Here is a 27055-nt window from a genome sequence, read left to right on the forward strand (position 1 = left end):
TAAAACTGTTGTCATGGAGAATTCTTCAGGCTCGATCAGATATGACACGGCAAAATTGCAGCAGTTTTTAGGATGATGTAAAGTCTACTATGCTTGACATTTCTGTATCTTATAACACTAGAGCTCAGTGGATATGTGCAAGTCCGTTCATTTGCTTTTGATTATAACCTGTGGTTTTGGTAATTTGACTGTCTTCAAAGAGGCCATTTGTATCGTGCATGGCTGATTATATAGTTGTTATAAATGTGCATCATAGGGTTGTTTGGACAAACAAATGATTAAAAACTTGCATGAAAAACTTGATGAAAGTTTGATCGTCCCAGATAAAAGCGATTATTCCAAACACTCGGCCAATTTAAAACTATTTGCATATTTACCCAGGAATTTATCTGACAGATTCCGTTTATGTATGGTTTTAGCATGTGTAATTTTATTTGTTATTTAGTTAGTTTTGTATCATTGGGAGAACTCCATTTTTAAGTAGTTGCTGTATTTTTTAAATACTTGCATATTGAATTTCTTTCCCAGCACCAGATTTTGTCCATGTTGAAAAATGTTTGATACGACCAAGTTATTTGATTATTCTTCTGTTTATGTTCACAGGAAATCCCTTGAGCTTGTTGAGGTGCTGCTGAAGTTGTCAGAGACTGGGAAGTATGAACAGGTCAAGAACCTATTTAGCTTCCCCATCAAGCATTGCCCTGACATGCTTCTTCTAGCCTTGCTTCAAGTACAGGTAAGGGGTGGACAGTCATACGTTATACATGTGATTGTACTTGTTTCGGTATAAATTAACATATTGTGTGATCTCTGTTTGCATGTATTAGTGCGGTATGGTATGTAATTCTGTAGGATTTTTTTGCCAAAATTGATTTTTGTTGTCGTTGCTGTTTTGGCTTCAAAAGGTCCCAATTGGCCCAAAATGATGGGGTTCAAATTTTCAGACCCCTCCTTCACTTCCTGGGGGGTCCATATTGGGCGCCAAAATGGCTTATATAAAGCACAATAGGTAAATTTGATGTCTACAGGAAAATTTGAACCCCATCAATTTCTGAAAGCGTGGACCCCAATGAATCCAAGAATGAAAAAAAAGTCCTACGGGAGCTGTTTCAGTGACATACCGTACCACACTATATGTCGGAATGCAATTGGTCAGAAGATGTATAGAAAATCCTCCTGATGATTGTGATGATGACACTTTCCTTTTGTTGTAGATAATTTGATAATAAGGAAAGAAGCATTGCTTTAGAAACATTAGTTTGATTAGTTCAGCAATCATATTACAATGGAAGAGAATAATATTGGTCTTCAAGGTTGGTAGGCCATGACAATGATAGTGTAAAATCAAGAAGAGTTTGTAACTTATCAGAGAAGGTTTAGTTCTTGGAAGTGGTGAAGAAAAAAACTTGTGAGCGTTATCATTGTTATGATGCAATTGTAGCAGAACATCGGGCTAAAAATGTTCCTTGAAAAGCATGGATCTTGAAATGCCTTAATATTCTAAATATGGCATGTAACAGCCACATGCCATATGCTCTTGTAGTCCCATATACATCTTTCTGTGTACAGTGCTTGTAACTATACCAAGACTGGGCCAAATTTCTTATCATTTTGATAATTCAAGAACCTTGCAGTACACATCAATACCATATTGTAGATGATCAAACTTTTCTGATCGATTCGACACTGTTTCTTTCAAATGCAAGTGCATGACCAGAACTCGACTTTATCTTTAAGTTTGTCCACAATGCTGTTCTATTTATGAAAGTAACACAGGGTACTAATATGATTCTCTTTTATTTCCAGCCCACAATGACCCCACTTCGTTTAGAGCTGATAGCCGTCCTGATGCCAATATTCCTGGGGAACCACCCTAACTCTGGCATTGTTCTCCATTATGCATGGCATGGCCAGGTAGGTTATGACAATCATCTACTTGGGAGTGATGGAAAATGACACTCCAATTATATTTGCTTCATCAATCTTTTGAATGGTTATCAAAATGCTATATTTGTAAGCACAATTCACGTGGGATTTTCCGTTCATGTTGTTTACTTGGTAGTCAATAGAAACCCTGAATTCAGCTCCTTTCTTTCTCCCCCTCCCCCTCCCCCTTCCCTTTTTCATTCTCTTTTTCTCTCTGTCTGTCTGTATTTATATATGTCTGCCTCTCTCTATGTCTGCTGTCTGTCTCTCTTTGTCTTCTTCCATATTTCTTTACCCTTGACACCTTTCGCCTCTCTCTCTCTCTCTCTCTCTCTCTCTCTCTGTCCTCGTACTTGTTTTCATTGTTTTTTTCTATGCGTCTCCCTCTTTCATACACTCATAAATTTATCCCTCTGTTTCCTTTAATCAGGGCCAGTCCCCGACCATCCGTCAGATCGTGATGCATTCCATGGCTGACTGGTACATGCGAGGGGACAGCGACCAGACCAGGCTCTCGCGAATCCTTGACGTAGCCCAGGACCTCAAAGCCCTGTCCCTGCTCCTTAACGCCACACCATTCCTCTTTGTTATCGACCTAGCCTGCCTTGCTTCCCGGAGAGAGTACCTCAAGCTCGACAAGTGGATGACGGATAAAATCAGAGAACATGGAGTAAGATACAGTTTAACATTAGTGTTGTCTCCAGCTCTTGGTGATACCTTGAGTGATCCTTCTTCATGTTGTTAATTATGTTTACTAACTCTTTCCAGGGTCAACCAGAGCTGCCAACCAGTATGATATTTTTGTATTTCGTATGATCAAGTAAATTCGAAAGTATGTTTTTCCTCAATAAAATACAATTACCCATCCCCCCCCCCAAAAAAGGCATGTTCGCAGAGAGGAAGTACTTCTTGATCAAAAATAGGATCTTTTTTTTTGGGGGGGGGGGGAAGAATAGGATTTTTTAAAGTTGGGGTTGGCAGCCCTGGTCAACCTTGACTAAGTTGAAAAATAGAGCTTCAAACAAAAACATTAAAATATTATTAGTTCTTTTTACTCTCCCTGATTTGTAACAGAACATATTCAACTATTTTTCTCGTCCAGCAGGAGTCCTTTGTCCAGACCTGTGTGAAGTTCCTGAAGAGGCGTGCCCCTCAGGTGATGGGAGGGATAGCCCCGGAGCCCAGAGAGCTACCAGGAGGTGGGAAGACAGGGGTCTTACCACCAGAAACCATAGGAACCATGCTAGCCTGTCTACAGGCTTGTGTTAGGTGAGCTTGAACCTTGAACTTTGAACTTTGAACCTTGATGTGATTAGTGAAATCTTTCATCAACTCCTTGAAGCTATCACAGGATTGTGAAATGCTGTGTGTTGTTGAGGGGTGCCACGTAGAAGCAAATAATTGTTTTTACTTATGATAACAATTCAGTATCGTTTCATTGTGTTTGCCTATTTCTACCTCGGAATACATCTCAGAAAAATTAATCTTTTTCACCCAATATGTTCTTGTGTACCAAGATGTTACATATTTGCCATGGTGAATCATTTTAGAAACTCTTATCCTCTGTGATAAAAAATATAGTTTAATTCGTTCTGATATGCTATCACACTATTGTAATGATGTTTAATAAAGCACCTACGGTTTTTTTTTCCTTTTTCCACTGAGGCCACCAAGTAAATTCTGAAGAATGAATTTAAATGTGATGATATTATTGAAAAGAAATGAGTTGAAAGTAAGCTTAGGAACTTTTTTTACTTGGGGAAGTGAAACAGATATTGTATTTCTCCACTCTTTCTGTTAATCTGATTTACATAAAGGTCACACAAACTGAGATTCCCCATGTCATTGTTATATTTCATCATGTTTGTATTGCAACTTCCTTATTCTTACGATTAGCAGCTATTTGCGAAGTCTTTTATGTAGTCATTTCAAGAAAAAGCGAAAAATGCTTAGTTTTTGTTCCCAACCTTCAGTCATTAATTAACAATCGGGGATAGGTAATCAGACATCAGTTAGCATATATATATACAGAACTTCTCCTTCTGATGAAGTCCACCTTGTCCACCTTGTTGTTGGTGCATCACTGGACTTTGGAGTTCTAAGAGCAGAGCTGTGGAAGATCTAATCTACATGTAGCTAAAAACTGCTGGCTCAATATTCCATTTCTGTGGAAGATAATGCTGGTGGAATCTCTTTTTTTTTAAAGAACAGATTTAATATATAGATGCTGTGGACTGATATTTGTACCTTGCGGAAGGTTTAAATATTCATTCAAATGCTACCACTACCACCACCACTACTACCACCTCCACTGCTACTGCTGCTGCTGCTACTACTACTACTACTAGTACTAGTACTGCTACTACTACTACTACTACTACTACTACTACTACTACGACTACGACTACTACTACGACTACTACTACTACAACTACTACTACGACTACTGCTACTACTACTATAGCTACTACTACTTCCACCACTGTTACTACTACTACTACTACCACTTCTGCCACACTATTACTGCCATTACCCCCATCACCACCAGTACCACTGCTACCACCACCATCACCATCTCCATCACTACTACTATCACTACCACTTCTACTATCACTACCACTACTACTGCCACTCCTATTTGTTGTGGGATCTAGTTTGACTTATTGCATTTTATTTGTCCACTGATCAGTTCTGTGTCACCGGAGCTTGCTGAAACCATCATGAACATGGTAGCTAACTGTGGAAACCTGCTCAAGTCTCGCCCCCCACCGGGTGTGATGAACAACCAGGGGATGCCCCCAATCTCACCTGGACCAGTCACTCCGGTAAGATTCTTTCATATCTTTTTTCTGTAAACCAATAAAGCTCAAGGTCTCTATTCACTCAAATGAGTTAAAAGCAGTACCAGGTTTAAGCCCTGTTTGAAAAAGCAACAAGTTGAACCTCTGTAAGTTCCTGTCTTCAACTTTAAATCTTGACCAACATCAGCCCTAAAGTTACATAGAAAATGGGCATGAGAGTGTACTTTGTTAATGTCATTATGATTGGAATGCCATTGATCTCCTCAAAAGAAGTAAAATAGAGAAATATATACATTCAAAATATTTTCAATTAGTGTGAATGACCGGTAATGATACATGATGTGTAATTTGTTACTGAAAGTGATGGATCAGAAAAGCCAAGTCTCTAACTGCATTGTAGACTATAACGTGTGTGGACCATTATAGTATCTTAAACATCATAGTCTGTCTCTTCATTCCACTTGCTTTATGTTATCGCAGATTGACTCGCTACCAGGCATGCCTCCTCTAGGCTCCACGATGGGCACCTCCATTGGATCCAATATGGGTTCAACCATGGGATCTAATATGGGTTCAGCCATTGGGTCTAATATGAATTCAGCCATCGGGTCCAACATGGGATCAGCCATCGGGTCCAATATGAATTCAGCCATTGGATCCAACATGGGCTCAGCCATCGGGTCCAATATGAATTCAGCCATTGGCTCCAACATAGGCTCTGGCATGGGGTCCAATATGAATTCAGCCATTGGGTCCAACATAGGCTCTGGCATGGGGTCCAATATGGGTTCAGCCATAGGGTCCAACATAGGCTCTGGCATGGGGTCCAACATGGGTTCAGCTATCGGGTCCAACATGGGCTCAGCCATCGGGTCCAACATGAATTCTGCCATCGGGTCCAACATGGGCTCAGCCATTGGGTCTACAATGGGCTCAACGATGGGATCATCAGCATCCTCTATGACCACACCCAACCTACACCCCTTCAGCTCCAACCCCCTGGGATCCAGCTTCGGGCAACCGCCCCAGTCACCCCAGAAAACGTTCCCCATGCTGTCTGGGCCCGGTCCCAACCTGGGCGGACTCATCAATCCAACACAGTCGAGCAGTCATCGTAAGAACTTCTCATTATCTTCTTTCTTTGTTGTTTGTGTGATCCACTAAAAAGAGAAATCGCATTAATCCTTTGAAGCCTTTGTAGCTCTCAAAGGCCACACACCTGTCAACTAGATTACTACTATATGTTGGGAGAAATCACTTTATGATTATATATGAAAATGTAATAGTTTCGTCTGTATTCTACAAATTCAGTAGTATCTGAAGCTGGGTCTAGATCCAAAGGAAAACTATGTTAGGACTTTCATGAACCTCAGACATACTTCCTTGTTAAACTCGATCTTGAATAGAACTTAAGCCCAGCGTTGGGTTTAAATCTTTGAATCTCGGTGACTGGGATTCTGAATAGTCAATTTGGTCAGCAACCTCAATGGGAGAAAAGATATGATTGGCTGTGATTGATATTCATTTAGGCTCGTTGGGCATCTTCTCTGAAAAGTAATCTTTAAAATACCCTGCAGTGTCAATATCCATATGTACTTGACTATTTATTAACTCAATCAAGAATAGGAAGAGTTTAAATCACAGCTTTTCTTGTACAAATTCCCAATATATATTTTCATGTGCATATCATTTACTTGGAATAGTGTATATAACTGCATTGCCAATTTGAAGATCAAATGCTGATTGATTTTAATCCCTAGAAATCCCTGTTTTAGGATTAATGTGCTGTCACATTTGTTTTCCTCTTTTCTAACATGATTAGCAACTGGCAAAAGTAAGTCCTAACAAAGAATGTGTGCTTGTATCTTGTGGGGGATTTGCAGTTTGGAAAGTGTGTCTTTACATCTTTATTCTTTTCTCCCTCTCTCTCTCACTCTCTCTCTCTCTCTGTGTCTCTCTCTCTCCTTGTCTTTCTTTCTCTCCACACCAGAATCTTCATTGCACACTAACAGTCAGTCATCTATGAGCCAGCCTCCTAAAAGCGGTGCAGGTTCTATAAGACCAGGTATATACATATATATATATATATAGCAATATTCCATGTAGTAATACAGTGAAACCTGTATAGAAAGACTGTTCAAAGGAGACAAGAAAAGTTGTCGTGTTCTCTGATACATGTCTCAATTTTACAGTTCCACATTGTAGCACTCAAACTGACAAATTGTTGTCACTTAAATTAATTGTGTTCAAATTGTGGTACTTTTCACTCTGACCAATTTATGAAAAACAAAAAACCCTAGAAAGTTGTGATGTGTGACAGTTAAGTTTTTTAATGTTTATTTTTAATGAATAAAGATAACAATCAATAAACACATCACAGAGGAAAAGCAAAGCACAGTCCTCTCAATCTGAATTAACTTAAAGGAGCTTCACAAAGAAAATTTACTAACAACTCATAATTATAATTATAACAAATTACATATTTTGGATGGAAAGATTTTCTCTTGAAAAACACGAATAATTTGCTGAGAAATCATATAGATATCATGGAAAGGCGTAAAATGCAATTTTTCAAGACCCTTCTTAGACCCCTGAACATAAGCCAAACACACAAGCGTAGCGAGCTCTGAATAGTGACGTCACACACTGGACAAACAGCTCAGTGCCGTGTAGCAGTCCATAGCTAGCCAGCGGTGTCCCGTATGTGACGTCACAAATATTGACGCTCTACAAAGGACCGCTGAAGGCAGAAAATCTGCATCTCAAAACTAACATTTTTGAGAGTTGATTACTGCGGGCCCCAAACATATTTTGAAGAGAAGAGTTGTTGTATTTGATCGGCAAGGCTTCCCCTTCGCAATGATATGAGTTTTGCATCAATTCAAAACACTTATGATTCTTCGTGTGGCTACTTTGAAGGTAGCATATGACAAAATAATGTCCTTTTGCTGTGATTGTATGTGATGTGTCACAGCTTTCACTCCTTATGTTTGTAGCATTTATTCTCATTCAGCTCATTTATATAAACTACTATGGTTTTTCAGGCCTGATGAAAACCCGATTTAAATCGGTTTCCCGATTATTTCCCGAATTTTTTCTCTATTCTTCCATGTTTTGCCCTATTTTTCCCAATTTTGTCCCAATTTTCTAACTCGAAAGGGGGGAATGTTGGATGCCATTTTTTCCCCACGAATCCTCTTCTTTTATTTTTACTCAAGGGGGGCGTGGTTAAGGGGAAAACAAAAATCCTATTTTTTTTTTTGTGCTCACTATTACCCCTGCATGTTTGAGAAGAGTGGAGAGAGCTTTGTGATGTGGATTCACAACACCCTTTCACCACCAGCTGATATATGATTACATCTGTGTGTAGGGGGGGGGGGGGCAGGGGGAGGTTGTCATGTTTGGGAAGAGTGGAGAGAGCTGTGTGATGTGGGTTCACAACACCCTTTTACCACCAGCTGGAATATATTTACACCTTTGTGTAGGGGGGGGGGGGTTGGCATGTTTGAGAAGAGTGCAGAGAGCTGTGTGATGTGGGTTCACAACACCCTTTTACCACCAGCTGGAATATATTTACATCTTTGTGTAGGGGGGGGGGAGGCAGGGGGAGGTTGTCATGTTTGAGAAGAATGCAGAGAGCTGTGTGATGTTGGTTCACAACACCCTTTTACCACCAGCTGATATATGATTACACATCTGTGTAGGGGGGGGGGGGGAGGCAGAGGGAGGTTGTCATGTTTAAAAAGAGTGCAGAGAGCTGTTTGATGTGGGTTCACAACACCCTTTTACAACCAGCTGATATAAGGGGGGGGGGGGCAGGGGAAGGTTGTCATGTTTGAGAAGAGTGCAGAGAGCTGTGTGATGTGGGTTCACAACACCCTTTTACCACCAGCTGGAATATATTTACACCTTTGTGTAGGGGGGGGGGGGGGGGGGAGGCAGGGGGAGGTTGTCACATTTGAGAAGAGTGCAGAGAGCTGTGTGATTTGGGTTCACAACACGCTTTAAGCACCAGCTGAAATATGATTACAGCTGTGTGTAGGGGGGGGGGGGGAGGCGGGGGGAGGCAGGGAAGGCAGGGGGAGGTTGTCATGTTCAGGCCTGATGAAAACCCTATTTAAATCTGTTTTCCGATTTTTTTTAAATATTTTTTTTTCTTATTTAAAAAAAAAATATATAAATATATTTTTTCCCTGCTAATCCTCTTTTTATTTTTACTTAAGGGGGGGGCGTGGTTGAGGGGAAAACAAGTGCTAAATATCACCCCTGGTTTTTATATATTGCACATAAAGATATGTTAACGGATTATTAAACTGTTTCCAGTACAATATTAATCTATACCAGTGATAAAAGGGCTGTCATGGAGCTAATCAAGAACAAGGCCACACATTACAAAGAGTTATGATTGATCTTTAGTTTGATCGTAAGTATATGGCTCGTAGTGTATTGATCAATCTAAAGGCTTTATAATACATGGCCCTGAATTGAGTGATTTTGTAAAGCCTTTGTGTTGCACAAAAAAAATCTTCCCATTGATATGCTATTTTCGTAATGTAACCAAATTCAAGGCATACGTCTTTGTGAAGTGCCTCAATTCATATCATTCCATTCACATGTTTTAAAACAAATAATTGTATCTCAATAGTCAGAACGTGAATTGCATACCGTATTTGTTGCTAGGTAGGACAAATATTATGGCTTGCCCTACCTAACAACACATATGCAGTTTGTATTCTGACTGTTGAAATAAATAATAACAGGTGAATGGAATAATTTGTATTGAGGTACTTCCCAAAGATGTATGCATTTAATTTGGTTACAATACAAAATATGGCCTATTGGGGCCTGTTCTCTTGTACACAAATTCCTGTGTGGCAAATGAGCTGCTTTCAGTTTTTAAGTCACGGCATTGCCTTTGTATATATTTAGGCCCAAATAGGTCATATTGCGTAATTATGTAACCAAATTAAATGCATACATCTTTGGGAAGTACCTCAATACAAATTATTCCCAAAGATGTATGCATTAAATTTGGTTACAATACGAAATATGGCCTATTGGGGCCTGTTCTCTTGTACACAAATTCCTGTGTGCAAACGAGCTGCTTTCAGTTTTTAAGTCATGGCATTGCCTTTGTATATATTTAGGTGATATATCCAATATATGGCCAGAGTTGAACCAGTCTTTCTCTCCAGAGATTGATGAAGAGGCCAACAGCTACTTCCAGCAGATCTACAACCAACCGCCCAACCCCATCATGTCTGTGGATGATGTTCTTCAGATGCTTAAACAGTTCAAGGATTCACAAGTCACAAGGGAAAGGGTAAGTGAAAGGATGTTGTGTTTTTATTTTGTTTTTCTTCCATAAAAGAATAGATAGAAGATGGACAAAGGCAGATGAAAGCAGTTTGAGACAAGGAAGGGTGTATCGGTGAAAATTGTACCTGGAACCTGCAAGCAGTTTAGCCCTTACTAATTGATTAGAAAGAAAGAAATTTAATTGGTACTAATTACTGTAGGGCAATGTGACTTTTAATACAGTTACCATTCTTGTAACAAACCCACAAGAGTGGCCATGATCAAAGACATTTTTAAAGTTGTTTTATTACCAGGCTTTACTTAATGCAAAATTTCAGGAGGTGCTTGATTATGATTCTCTTGCAAAATATGTTTGAAGAACTTTTGATTTCTGTTGTATAATGTCATCAATTTCATGTTCTCGTCACCACCACCACCCTGTCCCTCGCTTACATTCCAGGAGGTGTTCATGTGCATGCTGAGGAATCTGTTTGAAGAGTACAAGTTCTTTCCTCAGTATCCAGAGAGAGAACTCTTGATCACTGCTTGTCTGTTTGGAGGGGTCATTGAGCAAGGACTAGTCACGTGAGTAATGCTTTGAAGTCTGCAACATGTTTATGCCTCCGCAAGGAAGTAAACGGAGGAATTATTTTTTCGGGTTGTCGGTCCGTCTGTACGTCCCGTTCTTGCGTTATCTAAAAAACCGATGGACGGATTACCATTAAACTCAAGACATGTATGGATCTTGAAGAGCCAATGAACTGATAATATTTTAGGGTCATGAGGTCAAAAATCAATGGGTCATACATGTATATGAAAAGTTCTGAGGACCTGTTAATGGATTACAATTAAAGTTGAATTTGAAAACTTGCCTTTGTTTTGGTTTGTGAAATCGCTCTATGGCGGAGGCATCATCTGCGCGCATTGGAAGTTCCATCTAGTTTTTTTTCTGAAGTGAATTTGTATAAGCATCACAAGGACCATTGTGTATAGTCAAGTTTCAAGTTTATTTATTTCCACTTTATTGAAGATAACATAATTGAACATAATGAACATGGTAATAATTATAACTAAACATACAATATAGAAAAAACATGGTAATAATTATAACAAAGGATAATTATAACAAAGGATACAATCATAAGTATGATAAATACATTGAAAAATCTAAATAAAGTGGAGGATCTACTAAAAAGCAAAGCTTGTATTATGTAGGTTCCAGTTAATAGGTTTGTATATAAATTAGGGTATTTGAATATATAGACTTATTCCTTTCTCATCTTGCAGATTTATGGCTCTGGGAATGGCTCTACGCTATGTTCTAGAAGCCCTGAGAAAGCCCCACAACAGCAAGATGTACATGTTTGGCATAGCAGCTCTAGACAAGTTCAAGCTACGTCTCAAAGACTTTGCCCAGTACTGTACCCATGTTGCTTCCATTCCTCACTTCAAACAGTTCCCAGAGCATCTCATTGAGGTAAGCATTTTATTTTTTATTTTCAAGTAATACTGAAATAGTTTTTTTGTTGATTGTATATAAAACAAGATCTGAAGATAAGGAAATGCGCATGAGGAAATCTCAAAACAATTCCCAGAGCGTCTTGTTGAGATTGTTTTATTGAGTTCTTTTATTTTCAATTAATGCTGAAATAGTTTTTTTTTTTAATTGTATATAAAACAATACCTGAAGATGATGAATCAAATGCGCCTTTGCGGAAAATTAATCAATTTAACCTGATCTATACAAAATTCATCCCAATAATTTTTTGCTTTTCATTCATTTTGGGAAAGCAAGGTGATTGCTTTTCTCTTAAACTGTCAACATAGATATCAAAGCCTGATATTACATGAGACAAAACTTATCAGATAAGCTTGAATGAAACTCCAAGGAGTTAAAGAATATATGACCTTGAAAAAAGCTACTTAGTATTCAAAGTGTGTTGTCATATTATGGACAGTTAAGACCCATAGAGAATACTCTTTGATTATATATCAAGAGAGAGAGAGAGAGAGAAAGATTGAGAGAGATTGAGAGAGAGAGAGAGAGAGAGAGAGAGAGAGAGAGAAATCGAGAGAGAGAGAGAGAGAGGGAGCTTTTAAAATATATCTACTATGGAGAGCAAGAGGGATGTCCTGGCTCTCAGCAGTCCACATCATCTTGCCTGATAAGTTTGGGATTGTAAACCATTAAACCCATTTTTCCCCCTTTGATTGTTCTTTGTAGTACGTGACTTACGGTCAGCAATCTATGGAACCTCCAGTCACAAGCAGACCACAACCAACACCCACAACCACACCGGCAACAGTAACAACGACAGCATCATCCATACTGTCAACAACAAAGCCCACACCAGCAACTACCACCGTGTCAGCTATCAAGCCAATCGCCAAAGCAGCTCCTAAGGTAAGATAAGTTCTCGTTCCTTGTTATTTTAAGGTGTCAGACACAGTTCACAAAAATAAACACCAGTGCCCTGTCTGATAAAGGGTTGCGATCGAGTCAAATCACTCGCAACTTGAAATTAAGCGCGACAGTTTCGAAACGATTATGTTTCAGTTGCGATTGATTTAAATCAATTGCAACTCTTTATCATACAGGTGGTATTGGGAAACAAAGTTAATTGTCATAACAAATCCAAATTTGGACAAGTCATTGGTAAAAGTTCGCACAAAGCTGGCTGCGTTTGTGTGAAGTAAAAAGAGATATCTGCTCAAGCACCAGTGATAAGTGTTAATTCTGGATAATTTCAGTTAAGACTATTAGAGAATTTACTGTTAAGAGGGTGTTGCACAGTGACGCCTTCAAAGAAAACCATAAATATCTTTGTGGTTTGAGAATTCGTTCAGGATTTTTGCATGTTAAAGGGTATGTACAGTAGAAGGAATATGATACGTAACATTTCATACAAAAATCACATATTTTTTTCATCGACCTTCACCAATGTTAACGAGTCACCTTAATACTGGTAACCTACCCTTGAATAACCAAAAAAAAACAACCTATTATTACTATTAACATCTTTCTGTCTGATTTCAGCCTTCCATTGCTAATACCACCAACATCGACACCCTCCTAGTGGCCACACCCTCGGAGGAGATTAAAGAACCCTCAGAACAGGTCCAGGACAAGATATTCTTCATCTTCAACAACCTCTCTCAGGTTAACCTGGTCCAAAAGGTGAGTCTATCTATCTATACCCACCGTGATGGAGGTCAATCATGATACTTTGGTTCAAACCAGGGCTTCTTCTGCTGGTTGGTTTTGATACCAAAACAAAAATGAAGGATAATCAACTTCAACTCCAAATTCATTTGGAACTTTAAGGGCATGTCCACTCCAAAAATAAATTACTTTAAAAAAAAAAAGTGAACTCTCTTCCCTTCAAATTAGGAACGTAGGTTAACTGCAAAGAGTATTCTTTATTTGCATAATGTAATTTATGTTGAGACACAGAGATGGTCAAACATTTTGAGGTCTCTGAATATCCTTTTCCTGCCTATAAGACGCACCCCTGACTTTCAAATTTTGTATACACAGAGATTCATGGTCAGTGGAACCATCAGTGATATAGAAAATACTCCAGAGCAAAAGCTCAAGAACATTTCAAAGAACGAAAGAAAGGTTTTTTTTGTGACACTAAAGGCAGGGATGACAACGATGGTTTGTTTCCATGTCAAGCATTCAGTGAGATTGGTTTGTTTGAGCACAATTTGTAGCTGATGCCAAGTCTGTTCTTCTTTTATTTTCATGGGAGTGTTGTGGTCGAGTGGTTTAAGGCGCTTGACTGGAGATGCGAAGGTCGTGGGTTCGAATCCCGACACGGCACTAATATCCTTTGGCAAGATGTTAACCTACACTTGCTACTCTCCACTCAGGTATTAAAATGGGTACCCGGTAGGATGCGACCGTCATTGTTGGTCAAACAGTTTCTGGGCGTCAAGTCATGCATGGCTGGAATGCTTCCCAGGGAGTGGAGATTGTGCACGCAGTGTGTGCGGGCAAGCACTGAATCCAATGACCGGGGTAATAGTATATCTGTAAAGTGCTTAGAGATGTCTGAGATGTATTAAGCGCTATATAAAAGCTGAATATAATTATTATTTATTATTATTATTATTAATGTTATTTTTGCAGTGTGAAGAAATGAAGGAGCTGTGCTCAGAGGAACACCTGGATTGGATATCCCGCTACCTGGTCCTCAAGAGGGCTAGCATAGAGACCAACTTCCATACACTCTACTCCAACTTTGTAGATCAGATCAAACTCAATAAGCTAGCAGACATGGTGCTCAAAGAAACCTACAGGAACATTGGGGTAAGGATCATGTTTAGATCTGTCGCAAGAATGCATCTTGTTTTTCCTGATCTGTTGTTGAAATGTGAATCGGGTTCCTGTAGTAGTTAATGTAAACGGTTTGCTTTAACTATGACTTTAACCAGCATTTTAACAAATATTTTTATGCCTCCGTTACGAAGTAGCCGGAGGCATTATGTTTTCGGGTTGTCCGTCCGTCCGTACGTACGTCCGTACGTACGTACGTCCGTCCGTCCGTACGTCCCGTTCTCGTGATCGCGTTATCTGAAGAACCGATTGATGGATTGCTGCCAAACTTTGGTCATGTATGTATCTTGCAGAGCCGATGAACTGATTAGATTTTGGGGTCACGAGGTTAAAGGTCAAAGGTCACAGGGCTCATTATGTATGCAAAACAGCTCGTGATCGCGTTATCTGAAGAACCGATTGATGGATTCCTGCCAAACTTAGGTCATGTATGTATCTTGCAGAGACGATGAACTGATTAGATTTTGGGGTCACGAGGTCAAAGGTCAAAGGTCACAGGGCTCATTATGTATGCTGAAACAGCTCGTGATCGCGTTATCTCAAGAACCGATTGATGGATTCCTGCCAAACTTAGGTCATGTATGTTATTTGCAGAGCCGATGAACTGATTAAATTTTGGGGTCATGAGGTCTAGGTCAAAGGTCATGCGGCTCATTATGCATGCAAAAATAGCTTGTGATCGCATTATAATTAGAACAGATTGTTGGATTCCTCCCAAACTTAGATCATGTATGTATCTTGCAGAGCCAATGAACTGAGTAGATTCTTGGGTCATGAGGTCAAAGGTCAAAGGTCATGGGCTCATTATGTATGCAAAAATAGCTTGTGAACGCATTCTCATTAGAACTGACAGATGGATTACTATTTAACTCGGAACATCTTGCAGAGCCAATGAACTGAGTAGATGTTAGGGTCATGTGGTCAAAGATCAAAGGGTCATATATGTATATGAGAAATTGCTTGTAATCACGATATTCTGAGAACCTGTTAATGGATTACAATTGAACTTGAATTTGAACAATTTCTTCTGTTTTGGTTTGTAAAATTGCTCTATGACGGAGGCATCATTTCGACTGCGCGCAGTCGAAGTTCCATCTAGTTATTAATGATTCTAAACAAAATCCCATTTGCTGTATCTTAAAACATTTGAGGTGCCATTTTGGATTATAATGACAATGGAAGAAAAAATGATGTACCTACATCACAATCCAAAATTGCAGCTCGTTTGTTTTGCCTCTTCTCTTAGACTAATATAAATCAAAGTCTTAAAAAGGCTCTTAATATAAAAAAAAACATGGTATACAACAACTCCAAATGACAAAATAATCCCAGCTACATGTTTTTTAGTATTTGATAGCCCAAAACTTGAACATTTTCTGATTTTTTTTTTCTTCCGATCATTTTTCATTGATCGGCGATCAGAATTTATCATCCAATTCACCTGATCGACCAGCGATTGGCCTCTGATCGGATTATCGGTTACACCGTTAAATTTATCCATCACAGATTCTTTCGCACAGTGAATGCAACTTCAAACTCCTATTGTTCATCTGTTACAGGTGCTGCTAGCATCCAGCAAGAGTGATTCCAACTTTTCAGATAGGACACTCCTAAAGAACCTTGGACATTGGTTAGGCAAACTCACATTAGCAAAGAACCATCCCATCTTACAAGTGGTAAGTACAGTCATAGTGTATATCCTTAGATCTTCAAACTATACTTTGATTTTTAATGTTCTCTTACCGACGTATTGTATCTGTTATTTTACTATCTTTATGATATGACAATATACCATAGCTTGTTAGTTTATGATATATTGACTATATACCATAGATCATCATCATCATCATCATCATCATTTATTGAAGTCAGCATTTTCCCTCATGACTTTCATGCCATGATGACACCCTCTCCCATCACGTCATGTCTCAGGCATCCTCATTTAGACCAACCTACTGCTTTCTTTCCTCACCATATGTATTGAGTATTCTATTATTTTCCACATGCTTGTTCTCTTAATTTGTGATAAATGGCGCACATTTTGGAGCAGTGCAAAGTTACTTATTTTGAGCCTAATTCAAGTATAAGTTTTAATCATTGTGGTAGTTTTCATAGATAGTGTATTCTTTCCTGGAATAGTTTTAAATTTGTATTCCATGCCTTCTTTAAACACAATGTCTCTTGGTTCCTTGTTGACTGCCTCTCATAGTGTACTCTTCCAACTTTTTGCTGTTTTGTATCAACAATAATCTTAATCCATTTCTTCTACTTCCACAGGATCTTGATATGAAAGCCCTTATCCTTGAGGCCTACCACAAGGGCCAGGCTGAACTGCTGTACGTGGTGCCCTTTGTAGCCAAGGTGATCGAATCCTGCACGAAGAGCCGCATCTTCAAGCCTCCCAACCCCTGGACCATGGCTATCTTGAACGTCCTGGGCGAGCTTCACCAGGAGCCCAACCTCAAACTCAATCTCAAATTGAAGTAGAGGTTCTCTGCAAGGCATTCAATGTCACTATGGACGTAAGTGGTACCTTCCTGTTCATCTTTAAGACTTGTGCAGATACGACACGATAAACTGCTGCTGCTTTTTGTCGTGTAAATTAGTGGCGACTGCGCGCAACAAACGTCCTGCATGTATTCACTTGGTTCTGTGTTGGAAAATACAGCAATGTGACACATTTCACACTTATGTCGTCGTATAAAAACGTTGTGGTTTACTGTGTCACATCTGAATGAAGCCTTAGTTATTAAGGAGATTAATCGTATATTAGAAACAAACTAAAGAGTGGATGGGTATGAGATGTCAAACTCAAGGTTGATATTCTCATTCTCTTATATAACTGTACCATATTCTAAGGTATGCCGCAATAACAATCCACTTCATCAATCAAAGAGCGAGAAATAAGCTATTATTCTGTGAAAAAGTAAACAGGGTGGCTTTAGATACTCATTGATATTGGGTGTTCCAATCTGAATTGGACTCAGGAAATCAGTCAGAAGATAGATAATATTATATGTCAGAAAGTCTGACCGTAACAAAATCTTTGTATTCATATTTCCATCACTACACACGTTTTTTTCTTCACTTTTACTTATGTACTATGAATTGCAACTGTTGGTTTGAAGTGAGATACTGCTCATATGAACCTTGCACATTGGTTGACGTCGACACACTCCTTTCAGCTTTAGTCCCACTTAAGCATTTTTCTGCAAGTGCTTCGTCTATTTTCCCCAGTGTTCTCACATCCAGGGTCATCCTTTCCCGCCCGTACGCATTCACCTTCATCCATAGTGTCCGATTGAAATGTTCATAGAGGAGCGTGTCACCGTGGTTCCACTTGTAAAGTTGGGTGAAGGTCCTCTCTGTTGGTTGGTTCGTTCCTGTCGTTTCCAACTTCTGTAAAGATCAGTCACTCATCCAGGAAGGCTGCTTGAAAGGGAATCCACTGTGTTATCATCAAGTTCTTTTAAAGCCCCACTGTACTACTTGTAGCTACTTGCTCCCTCTATATAGCAAACAATACCTAATCGGTGCCTGTTGGTTTCCCATGATGCCCTTTTTCTTATGTAAATTGAGAGCTGATTTGATGAGATAACCGCTTGCCAGTGACCTTGCAGGGAGGTCTAATCCCTCCTGGCCAAACTAGTGCAGATGGACTTTAAGCCTTCAAGCTCATTGGGAGCCTCCTATGAACCTTACAATGAGCTTCATAAGCAGTCATCTAATCCATCTTTTTCATACTTCCAAACCACAGGACCTGAAGCCTGGCATGTACCTCAAGGATCTAGAGATGGTCGGTCTCATCCCCCACAAATTGACAACTTCCAAGAAGTTCATGGAGGGCGGGGCCTTCGGTATCTCCGTTGGAATGGGACAGGACAACCCATCTTCATCGGTGGGTGGCTTAGCGGCTGGCTTAGCAAGTGGCTTAGCGGTACCCCTCCCTACCGTTCCCAACAGTTCACTGGTCGGCGTCGGCGAGCAAGGTAAGTGACTTCAGACAATAATATACTTGTAGTAGGTTTAATATTGATAATAATAATACTATGTCCATTTATATACCGCAGCTACTATACAAATACACTCTACTGCGCTTAAAGGTAAAGACCAGTATTGGAAACGCCCCAATTTCAAAAAATGAAATGGAAGCTCTCATTGCCAATCATGTGAAAGAATATGTTTTGACTAATACATGATGATAAAAAATTTGCCGGCAAACCGCCTACTAATTCATATATTTGGTAAATTTATTTCTCTCATGGTCTGTGAGAGATATAGGGTAGTCCCATATACATCTTTCTGTGTATAGTGCTTGTAACTTTACGAAGAATGGGCCAAATTTCTTATCATTTTGATGATTCCAGAACCTTGCAGATGCTAGATGCTAAATGATCAACCTTTTCTGATCGATTCCACAACGTTTCTTTCACAATGCAATCGCATGACCATAACTGGTCTTTACCTTTAATACAAAGTATCATATTATTATATGAGCTGCCATGATGATGCGCTATTACATTCAAGGAATTTGTTCCTACTGGATACCCATTTACTTCTCCTAGGTGGAGTGGCAAAGGACATTAGTGCCGCTAGTTTATTGTCTTGTGTAATTGAAGCAATTTTACATGGTTCTCAACATACAGGTATTGCTTCGTCAGTGCCGACACCCCCCACTCCGTCTTTGCCTGCCTCACAGGCACCCGTTCCTCAGTTCAGCTTCCAAGATCTCAACACCTCAGCCCTGACAGGGATTGCTCCTCTCACTACAGTCAACGCACAGGTCAGTAAAACATGGATCGTCTTTTAGAAACTGCCTCATTTCTGATTTTTACTGTACTTCAGAAACTTTGCAGATTTGGCAAGAGCTCTAGTTTTTAGAACATTTCACACTAAATTTTGTTGGGAGATCTGTTACTGATACAAAAATGAAAATAGAATGCAAGTCTGGATTTTCCATATTGCCAAAGTTTTCCCCTGAAATCAGTCAGTGCTACATTTCTTGAAGCTTGTAGTATTACAGTTTAGGCATTTTTGCACTATTTTCATATCAATCCTCCAATTACATATATGTGCTGGGTCAAGGCATCTCTCAATTGATGATTGTTAGGTTGGTGACAAAAGGATACATAATACTTATAATAATTAATCATATGCAAAATATATTGGAATACTTGTAAGTAATACTCGTGATGCAAGTAGAGGGCAACTAGATAAAAGAGTGGAGATTTATTATCATGAATTACAGAAAGTGTGTCAGACAGTGACAGTGAACAAAAAACTTAATGCAGATAGCGAAGTTAAACATTTCATATTTTTACCTCTGTCCATTACAGTTGGCCATCTTCCAGGCCCACCCTCAGCTGCGTAACTGTGTGCGTCCAGCCGTGGAGAGAGCCGTTCAGGAGCTGGTGCACCCTGTGGTTGACCGCTCCATCAAGATTGCCCTCAGCACCTGTGAACAGATTGTCAAGAAGGTCAGGTTACGTCTTGGTTGATATTTGATATCTAATGGCTGTGTTCTAAAAACTGACCGGTCCGAGCCGATCGCAAGTCCTTCAATTGAATGCGTATTTGTAGCGTTAGGTGATGCAAAAGATTACATTTTTTAGATTGATGCGAGATATTGGGATTTGCTTATAAATAGCATTGTCTTTACAATGAAAGATGACTGTGAAACAAAATAGCTTGGAAGCTCTCATGTAGTCATTACTTATATGCCATTTTTAAATACTTGTTTATATTAATAAACTGTTTATATTAATAAATTGACCTGTGTCATCTCCAAAAATAAAGAATGATTCAAAGAAATGATGCATTCATGACATGTCGAGGTGAAACGGACGGGTGGAGATAGGGTTCAAACAGCTCTTAATGGTGTTGTTATAAAGAGGATGCTATTTTTATGGTAGAGGATGACAGTGATCACGTGCTTTAATGTAATAATGGCTGGTGCCGTGGTTGATGGTGGAGGATTATGGTCGTGATTTGTAATGAATATTTATTTTCTTTACCCAGGACTTTGCTCTTGATCCTGAGGAGAATCGTATGCGCCTTGCCGCCCATCACATGGTGCGTAACCTGACAGCTGGTATGGCTATGATCACATGCCACGAACCACTCATCTTCAGTATCATCAACAACTTCAAACTCTCCTGCATAGCAGCCCTCAAGGTAACTTAACACATAATACTTGGCAAACATAGGGGGGGGGGGGGGGGGAGGCACAAGCATTTTAGAAAGTCTTTGCATTCTTATGGCATGAATGTTCAAATTGACCAGCCTGGTGTCATTATGAATCCTAAATAATACAACTCTGAAGGAAAATAAAATGTAATTATTAATGCTGCATGCTGGCACCCAAATGTATTTCTTGAAACATTGTTTGTTTACATACATATCATTCTGCATTACTTGTAAATTGTGTGAATTTTGACAGTACTGAAACCTCTAAAGGTGGATATGAATAGGGTACTATACCACAGCAACTAAAAATAATTCAAATTTCAATGGGCAGGTTAGAAACTCAGTTGTGGGGATACTGTGCATATATACCACATATTATTGTCATTGACGATGGTATTGACACTCTGTTTCAACTTACATTCCGTCTATTTTTCCTCAGGGTGGTACTCAACAGCAGAAGGAGCTGATAGAACAGGCCGCATCTGTGGTTGCCAACGACAATGTGGAACTGGCTTGTTGCTTCATCCAGAAGTGTGCTGTAGAGAAGGCCATCCCCGAGATGGACCGGAGACTCGCCACCGAGATTGAGCTCCGGAAGCACGCAAGGAACGAGAACCGTCGCTACTGTGATCCGGTCGTCCTCACATACCAGGCAGAGAGGATGCCGGAACAGATTAGATTAAAGGTGAGGAATACAGATGATACAAAGTAATAATAACATTGACTTCTCATTTTAGGCGACTGGCTTCAGTCTTTTAAGTTCTTCAATCCGTTAAAGAGGTATAATCATGCCTTTTTATGACATGCATGCTAGCATTTGCTATAAACTATTATCGATTTGGATAATCCAAACTCTTTGTAAGACTGGCCAGTTTTTAAGTTTCATATATACTTTACACACCTATGATTAAATGAAAGAGTTCAGAATACTTCTGTGTAGACCTGTTTATAATCTACATAAGATATGAGTGATCTAGTTTTACTAGAGTGAAGATGTCAATGCCTGAGAAACACAAGTTTGTGGGCCTCATACAAATACAGCCCTTCTGATTGGCTGACACCATCTGTTTGAATTGCAGTGAACTTATGTTCGGAAGTGTGTTACCCTTTTATCCACAATTGCCAGATTATACAAAATTGATTGATATGAACCACTTTCTCAGTCGTAACCTTTTAACCTTTCTCAGTCGTAGCCTATTGATTCAAATGACACTTTTTATAACACATATCTATGTTTGTTATTTTCATTTAATATGTTAGCTACTTACTTAATTTTGTTCTTCCTTATTTATTCACATGAAACTTTTTATATCATATATCTTTATGCTTGTTATTTTTATTTGATGCGCTAGCTTTTTATTAAATTTTGTATAATATACATGTATGTCATCTTTAAGTAGTTTTTCCTATGTATTTATACTAAATCTGGAGTCTATATGATCTGTTTTTAACACGGACTTGCTGAAAAGCAGTCTTTTTAGGCTTATGTGAGTTTTACAGTGAATAAATAAATTCATAATATAATTCATAATGATTCTTTGTTCCATCAGGTTGGAGGAGTGCCTCAGGGTCAGATAGCTGTCTATGAGGAGTTTGCTCGCAGCATTCCAGGCTTCCTACCCACACCAGAAGCAAACCAACCACCGGGTTTTTTAGCTAAACTTACCCAGGTATGTGAACTAACTGACAAAACCTCACATGTAACTACAGTCAAACCTGTCTACAGCAACCGCCCAAGGGAAACAAAAAATTGTGCTTGTTGTAGACAGGTGGTCTTTGTAGACAGGTTCCTTTAGTACATGTTTCAATGAGAAACCATTTTCAAGGGAAACAAAAAATGTGCTTGTTCTAGACAGGTGGTCACTAAAGCAGGTTTGACTGTATATATATTTTTTTATATCAAGCCCAATTTTACAAGGTTTTATCAACCTGTTTCAGAAGGTCACATGATATTGTAGTTCGTAAGTTTTTTCATAGTTTAAACAAAAATATTGCTTTCATGGAATCCAAATAAGGGTAGTTGTTTGGATGTCTTTTCTATTTGACATTGAATTTACCTATGAAAAAATAGTTTATTGCAAATATGTTTTATGCTTTTCTATGAAAGTGAGATATTTTTAGTTGGAAGGCTACATCTGAGACAAGACAACTAAAAACTGTTTGATGATATGACATTGTTCTGTAGTCTTACAATGGTATGACTGATATTAAACCCATTGGCACTTCTCGACAGTCATGTAGACATCACTTATATGATAGTTTGCAAAAAAAACCTGAACCATTTGAAATCATAAGTTTAATAGTCTTCCAATGGCGTTAATAATAATGAAACCCACTTGCAGTTATCAACATAAACATTATCAATTATTTTTCAAATGCTATGATTTTATACATGTACATTAGTCTTAAACAACACTCAATCATATGAAACCATAAGTTAATTAGTCTGGCAATGGCATTATCAATATTGAAATATTGCAGTTATCAACAGAGTCATGTATACATTGCCTGTCAAATTATATGATCCCATACATATATTTTTCCGTCTCATAAAATGTATTTTTGAAATATTATTGTATACTTTATTCTCTTTTCCATTACAGTCTTACGCTGTCGACGAGATCACCCAGATCTACGACAAGTGTATTACTGAGATCGACCAACACTTACAGTTCATCAGTCAGGTTATGCCTCAGTCCCAGCATATCCAGATCTTACATGCCCTCCTGGAGTCTGTCATGGTAGCCAGGAACTCCAGGGAGATCGTCACAGCACTTGCTTGCCTGCAGAAGGTGAGAGACATTCTGTGTAAAAATGAATGGAATGTCATACGCAGGACAAGGCACACCGACAAATTACTTGATTCCTTTTGGGGAGGTTGTGCTCTGTGCTCGAATGGGGGGGGGGGGGGGGGGGGGTCTTAGAAAATGTGTTGGTGATTCATCTTGGATAATGTATCACTTAAAGAGAAGGTTGAGTTCTTGGAAGAGGTGAAAAAATAATTTGTGAGTGTTATCATTGTTATGATGCAAGTGTGGAAGAACATCAGATAAAAAATGTTCCCTGAAAAATGCTTTCATATTCTAAATATGGCATGTAACAACATAAATATCTGGAGAAATTTTTATGCAGCATGTTCGTGTAGCCCCATATACACCTTTCTGTGTACAGTGCTACCAAGGCTGGACCAAATTTCTTATTATTTTGATGATTCCAGAACCTTGCAGTACACACCAATACTTATATGCTAGATAATCAACCTTTTCTGTTCGATTTACACTGTTTCTTTCACAATGCAATTGCATTACCAGAACTCAACTTTATCTTTAAGCAGGTTTCATTGGAGTACAAGTGTTATATAGTATTGAAAAGCATGACACCTGTATTTTGAGAATATATACAAAATCAGTGATTGAACCTAATTCAAAGCTTTAGAACAACTACCCTTCGCCATCAAGACTGCTTCATCTATGGAACAGAAACAAATCTTTCCAGCCCCGTATTATGTTAAATAACATTGACAAAATTTGTCATCGGTGACAAATGACAATTTTGTTATAAGCTACTGAAATCCTTGCTTTTGATTGGTTATCAGCAGATTTGTCATTTGTCATTGAAAAGAGGCTTTGTGAAACAGGCCCCTGGTCTTTCTAAGAAGTGCAAAGTTTGAAGTGCTTTGTCACTGCAAGGAAAGGGCATTATTCAAAATACTCTGGATTTGGTTGGATTTATTTTGAACCAACTTGTCATTCAATCCAAGTCTTTGTTTTCTGTTGATCTCTCCAGGCTGTTGAAGGTCTTCTGGAAGGCTACACCGTCAGTTCCCTTGACCCCAATGCAGCCTTGCGCTATAGGGATGCCCACATCCTAGTTCTCAAGTCACTCCAAGATCAGCGAGCCTATGGTCCACAATGGACAAACAAGCAGGTCACCAGGTATGTAGGCAGCTTTAATTTGATTTAATTTTCAATTAAGTTTCATTTTAAAATATGTATTACCTGAATGTACATATAAGCTACATAGGAATTGTGTATCATTATTGTTGTTTGTAATTTATTATGTTCATGTATCAGGCATAAAATGTTCATTTCTATTCCGCTCTATCTATATTTCCTTCTTTTCTACGCGCATAGGGACTTTCTTTGTGTTAATGATATGTGCTATACAAATAACGTTCATTATTATCATTATTTCTTTACATCATCAAAATTGTTGTTCATAAAAAAAAATTAAAAAATTGATAAAGTATATTGTTGTGAAAATGTAGTTGAAGAACTGTCAAAAACTTTGGAATGCTTAAAAAAAAAATGTAGATCTGTCCAATGCGCATCTTCTGCCAGGCACAATGGATCAAAAGGGCCTGTTGCATAAAACTTACCATTGATGGTAACTTTGCCATCAATGGCAACTACCATGGTAACAGGCCTCAACAGCCAATCAAAATCAAGGTTTCCATGGTAGTTACCATTGATGGCAAAGTTCTATATGATCAAACCTTCCCATGCAGTAACCAAGGGATGATATTCAAGTTTATGGAATGGAATGCAACCCCTTTATGTATGCTGTTTGAAAAAATAATTAATACATCAGATTGATGGATGAGCTTTCAATATTTTCATAAGGAAGATACACAGTATGAAATAAATGAAGAAGGAGAATTAGAGATTGAGACATGAGGTGCAATAGCTCAGTTGTAGAGCAATGTCTTGTAACCCGGAGGTCCAGGGCTCGAAACCAAGTCGATGCACTAGTGCCCATTGGTAAGGCATTAATCCTCATTACCAAGTTCCTTGTAGAGGACGTACAGCCGTCGCTCCTTCTGTTGCTTGCTATCAGCATACACATGCTTTCTTAGCAGTCAGGTAAATTGAAAAGGAGGAAGTAGTATGTAGTGGTGGTTAATTTTACCTGACTGCTAAGAAAGCATAACTGCTTGTTAGTAAGCAATCAGAGGACTGACGGCTTTAGGTCCTCTCTGAGAGACTAGCGCTTCGCCTTGGTTTCGAACCCAGGTCGCCAGATTACAAGACCTCTGCTCTACCGACTGAGCTATCATGGAACAGGCATTGATAAGAGAAGACAGGATGTAAATTATTTCCTCTGTGAAGTAGCCCATGTTTGTCATTTTCCATGCTTTCTATATCTTCTCATCCTTCCTCTTTAATACAGAGTCGTCTGTGAGACGAGCAGCGAGAGGAAATACAACCTTGATGCCATTGAACAGCTGTTACGAACACACCTTGTCAACCTTCAAACCATTGACATGCATATTGCCACAGTAAGTTACTTTACATCCTCGTTCTGCCCCCCCCCCCCCATTTCTCCTCTCATTATGTTTAGTTGTCACTGTAACTTTTTAATTTTAACATGTTTTCTTGTAAAAGTTGTTCTGTATATTAATGGTCACTCTGTAAATATTTCAGAAAATTTTATTCCCAATACTTCCTTTACTTTCTTGACATTGAAGCATAAATACACTAGTTGTGTCATGGACCAATTTGTCCATCGTGACTGCACATGCTCGGATATAACATGAATCGTATGCATATGCTATGTGAACTTTTAGCTGCACAAGTGATCCCACTCGCTTGATAATCTTTCAGAATTTTTTTGATTACACTGACGGAACTTATGGGAATACAAACTCCTCCGTGGAGCATTTCTTTTCCAGCCAGTTGCGCCACTGTACAGATTTGCAATGCTCATTCAATCAAATGATGTTCCCATCTTCAGGCCCGAACTTGTGATATTTTCAATTTAAAGATAAAGATCAGTTCTGGTCATGCGATTGCATTGTGAAAGAAACGTTGTGGAATCAATCAGAAAAGGTTGATCATCTAGCATATAAGTATTGGTGTGTACTGCAAGGTTCTTGAATCATCAAAATGTTAAGGAATTTGGCCCAGTCTTGGTAAAGTTACAAGCACCGTACACAAAAAGATGTATATGAGACTACGCACACGTGCGCGACACGTGCGTTTTATCCATCACATAACAATAGATAAACTAATTTACCAAATATATCAATTAGTAGGCGGTTTCCCGGCAAAATTTGTATCATGTATTAGTCAAAACATATTCTTTCACATGATTGGTAATAAGAGCTTTCATTTCATTTTTTTGAATTGGGGCGTTTCCAATACTGGTCTTTACCTTTTGCACGTATATCCTTTATTCCTACAGTCCATGGAGAACGGCCTCAACTATGCAGCCGTGGGGTTCGCCATGAGCGTCGTCAAGCGATTCCTCATTGATGAGAAGCAGAGCAATGTCTTGAATGAAGCTGATCTCTACAACACACTCCATGTGCTGGCTAGGATCGCCACACAGAGCCCGAATCCACCAGAGGGGTAGGAAAGTAGAAGGAGAGGAGCAAGAGAAAGGGAAAGAGTAGGAAAGAGAGAGAGAAAGAGAAAGAGAAAATGAAAAGGAGAGATAAAGGTATGTGCTGGCTAGGATTGCCACACAGAGCCCGAATCTACTCGAGGGGTAGGAAAGTAGT

At 39.0% G+C, this 27055-nt stretch overlaps 1 protein-coding gene across 1 annotated transcript in view; it reads left to right on the top strand.

The window, feature by feature from the left end:
• LOC591524 (CCR4-NOT transcription complex subunit 1) overlaps nucleotides 1-27055 on the top strand; it is a 52191-nt gene that overhangs the window by 12773 nt on the left and 12363 nt on the right. The window contains 26 exon segments of the mRNA XM_030975800.1: nucleotides 604-736; nucleotides 1807-1914; nucleotides 2357-2596; nucleotides 3029-3195; nucleotides 4616-4751; nucleotides 5208-5841; nucleotides 6550-6561; nucleotides 9875-10050; nucleotides 10486-10610; nucleotides 11313-11502; nucleotides 12250-12429; nucleotides 13063-13203; nucleotides 14161-14340; nucleotides 15927-16043; nucleotides 16645-16843; nucleotides 16846-16889; nucleotides 18125-18356; nucleotides 19014-19150; nucleotides 19704-19844; nucleotides 20386-20541; nucleotides 20993-21238; nucleotides 22104-22223; nucleotides 23157-23345; nucleotides 24340-24488; nucleotides 25723-25831; nucleotides 26737-26903. Of these exon segments, the coding sequence (XP_030831660.1) occupies nucleotides 604-736; nucleotides 1807-1914; nucleotides 2357-2596; nucleotides 3029-3195; nucleotides 4616-4751; nucleotides 5208-5841; nucleotides 6550-6561; nucleotides 9875-10050; nucleotides 10486-10610; nucleotides 11313-11502; nucleotides 12250-12429; nucleotides 13063-13203; nucleotides 14161-14340; nucleotides 15927-16043; nucleotides 16645-16843; nucleotides 16846-16889; nucleotides 18125-18356; nucleotides 19014-19150; nucleotides 19704-19844; nucleotides 20386-20541; nucleotides 20993-21238; nucleotides 22104-22223; nucleotides 23157-23345; nucleotides 24340-24488; nucleotides 25723-25831; nucleotides 26737-26903 (4428 nt within the window).

This window comes from Strongylocentrotus purpuratus, unplaced genomic scaffold (genome assembly GCF_000002235.5).
Source record: "Strongylocentrotus purpuratus isolate Spur 01 unplaced genomic scaffold, Spur_5.0 spur5_scaffold_8, whole genome shotgun sequence".
In the NCBI taxonomy this organism is placed as follows: domain Eukaryota; kingdom Metazoa; phylum Echinodermata; class Echinoidea; order Camarodonta; family Strongylocentrotidae; genus Strongylocentrotus; species Strongylocentrotus purpuratus.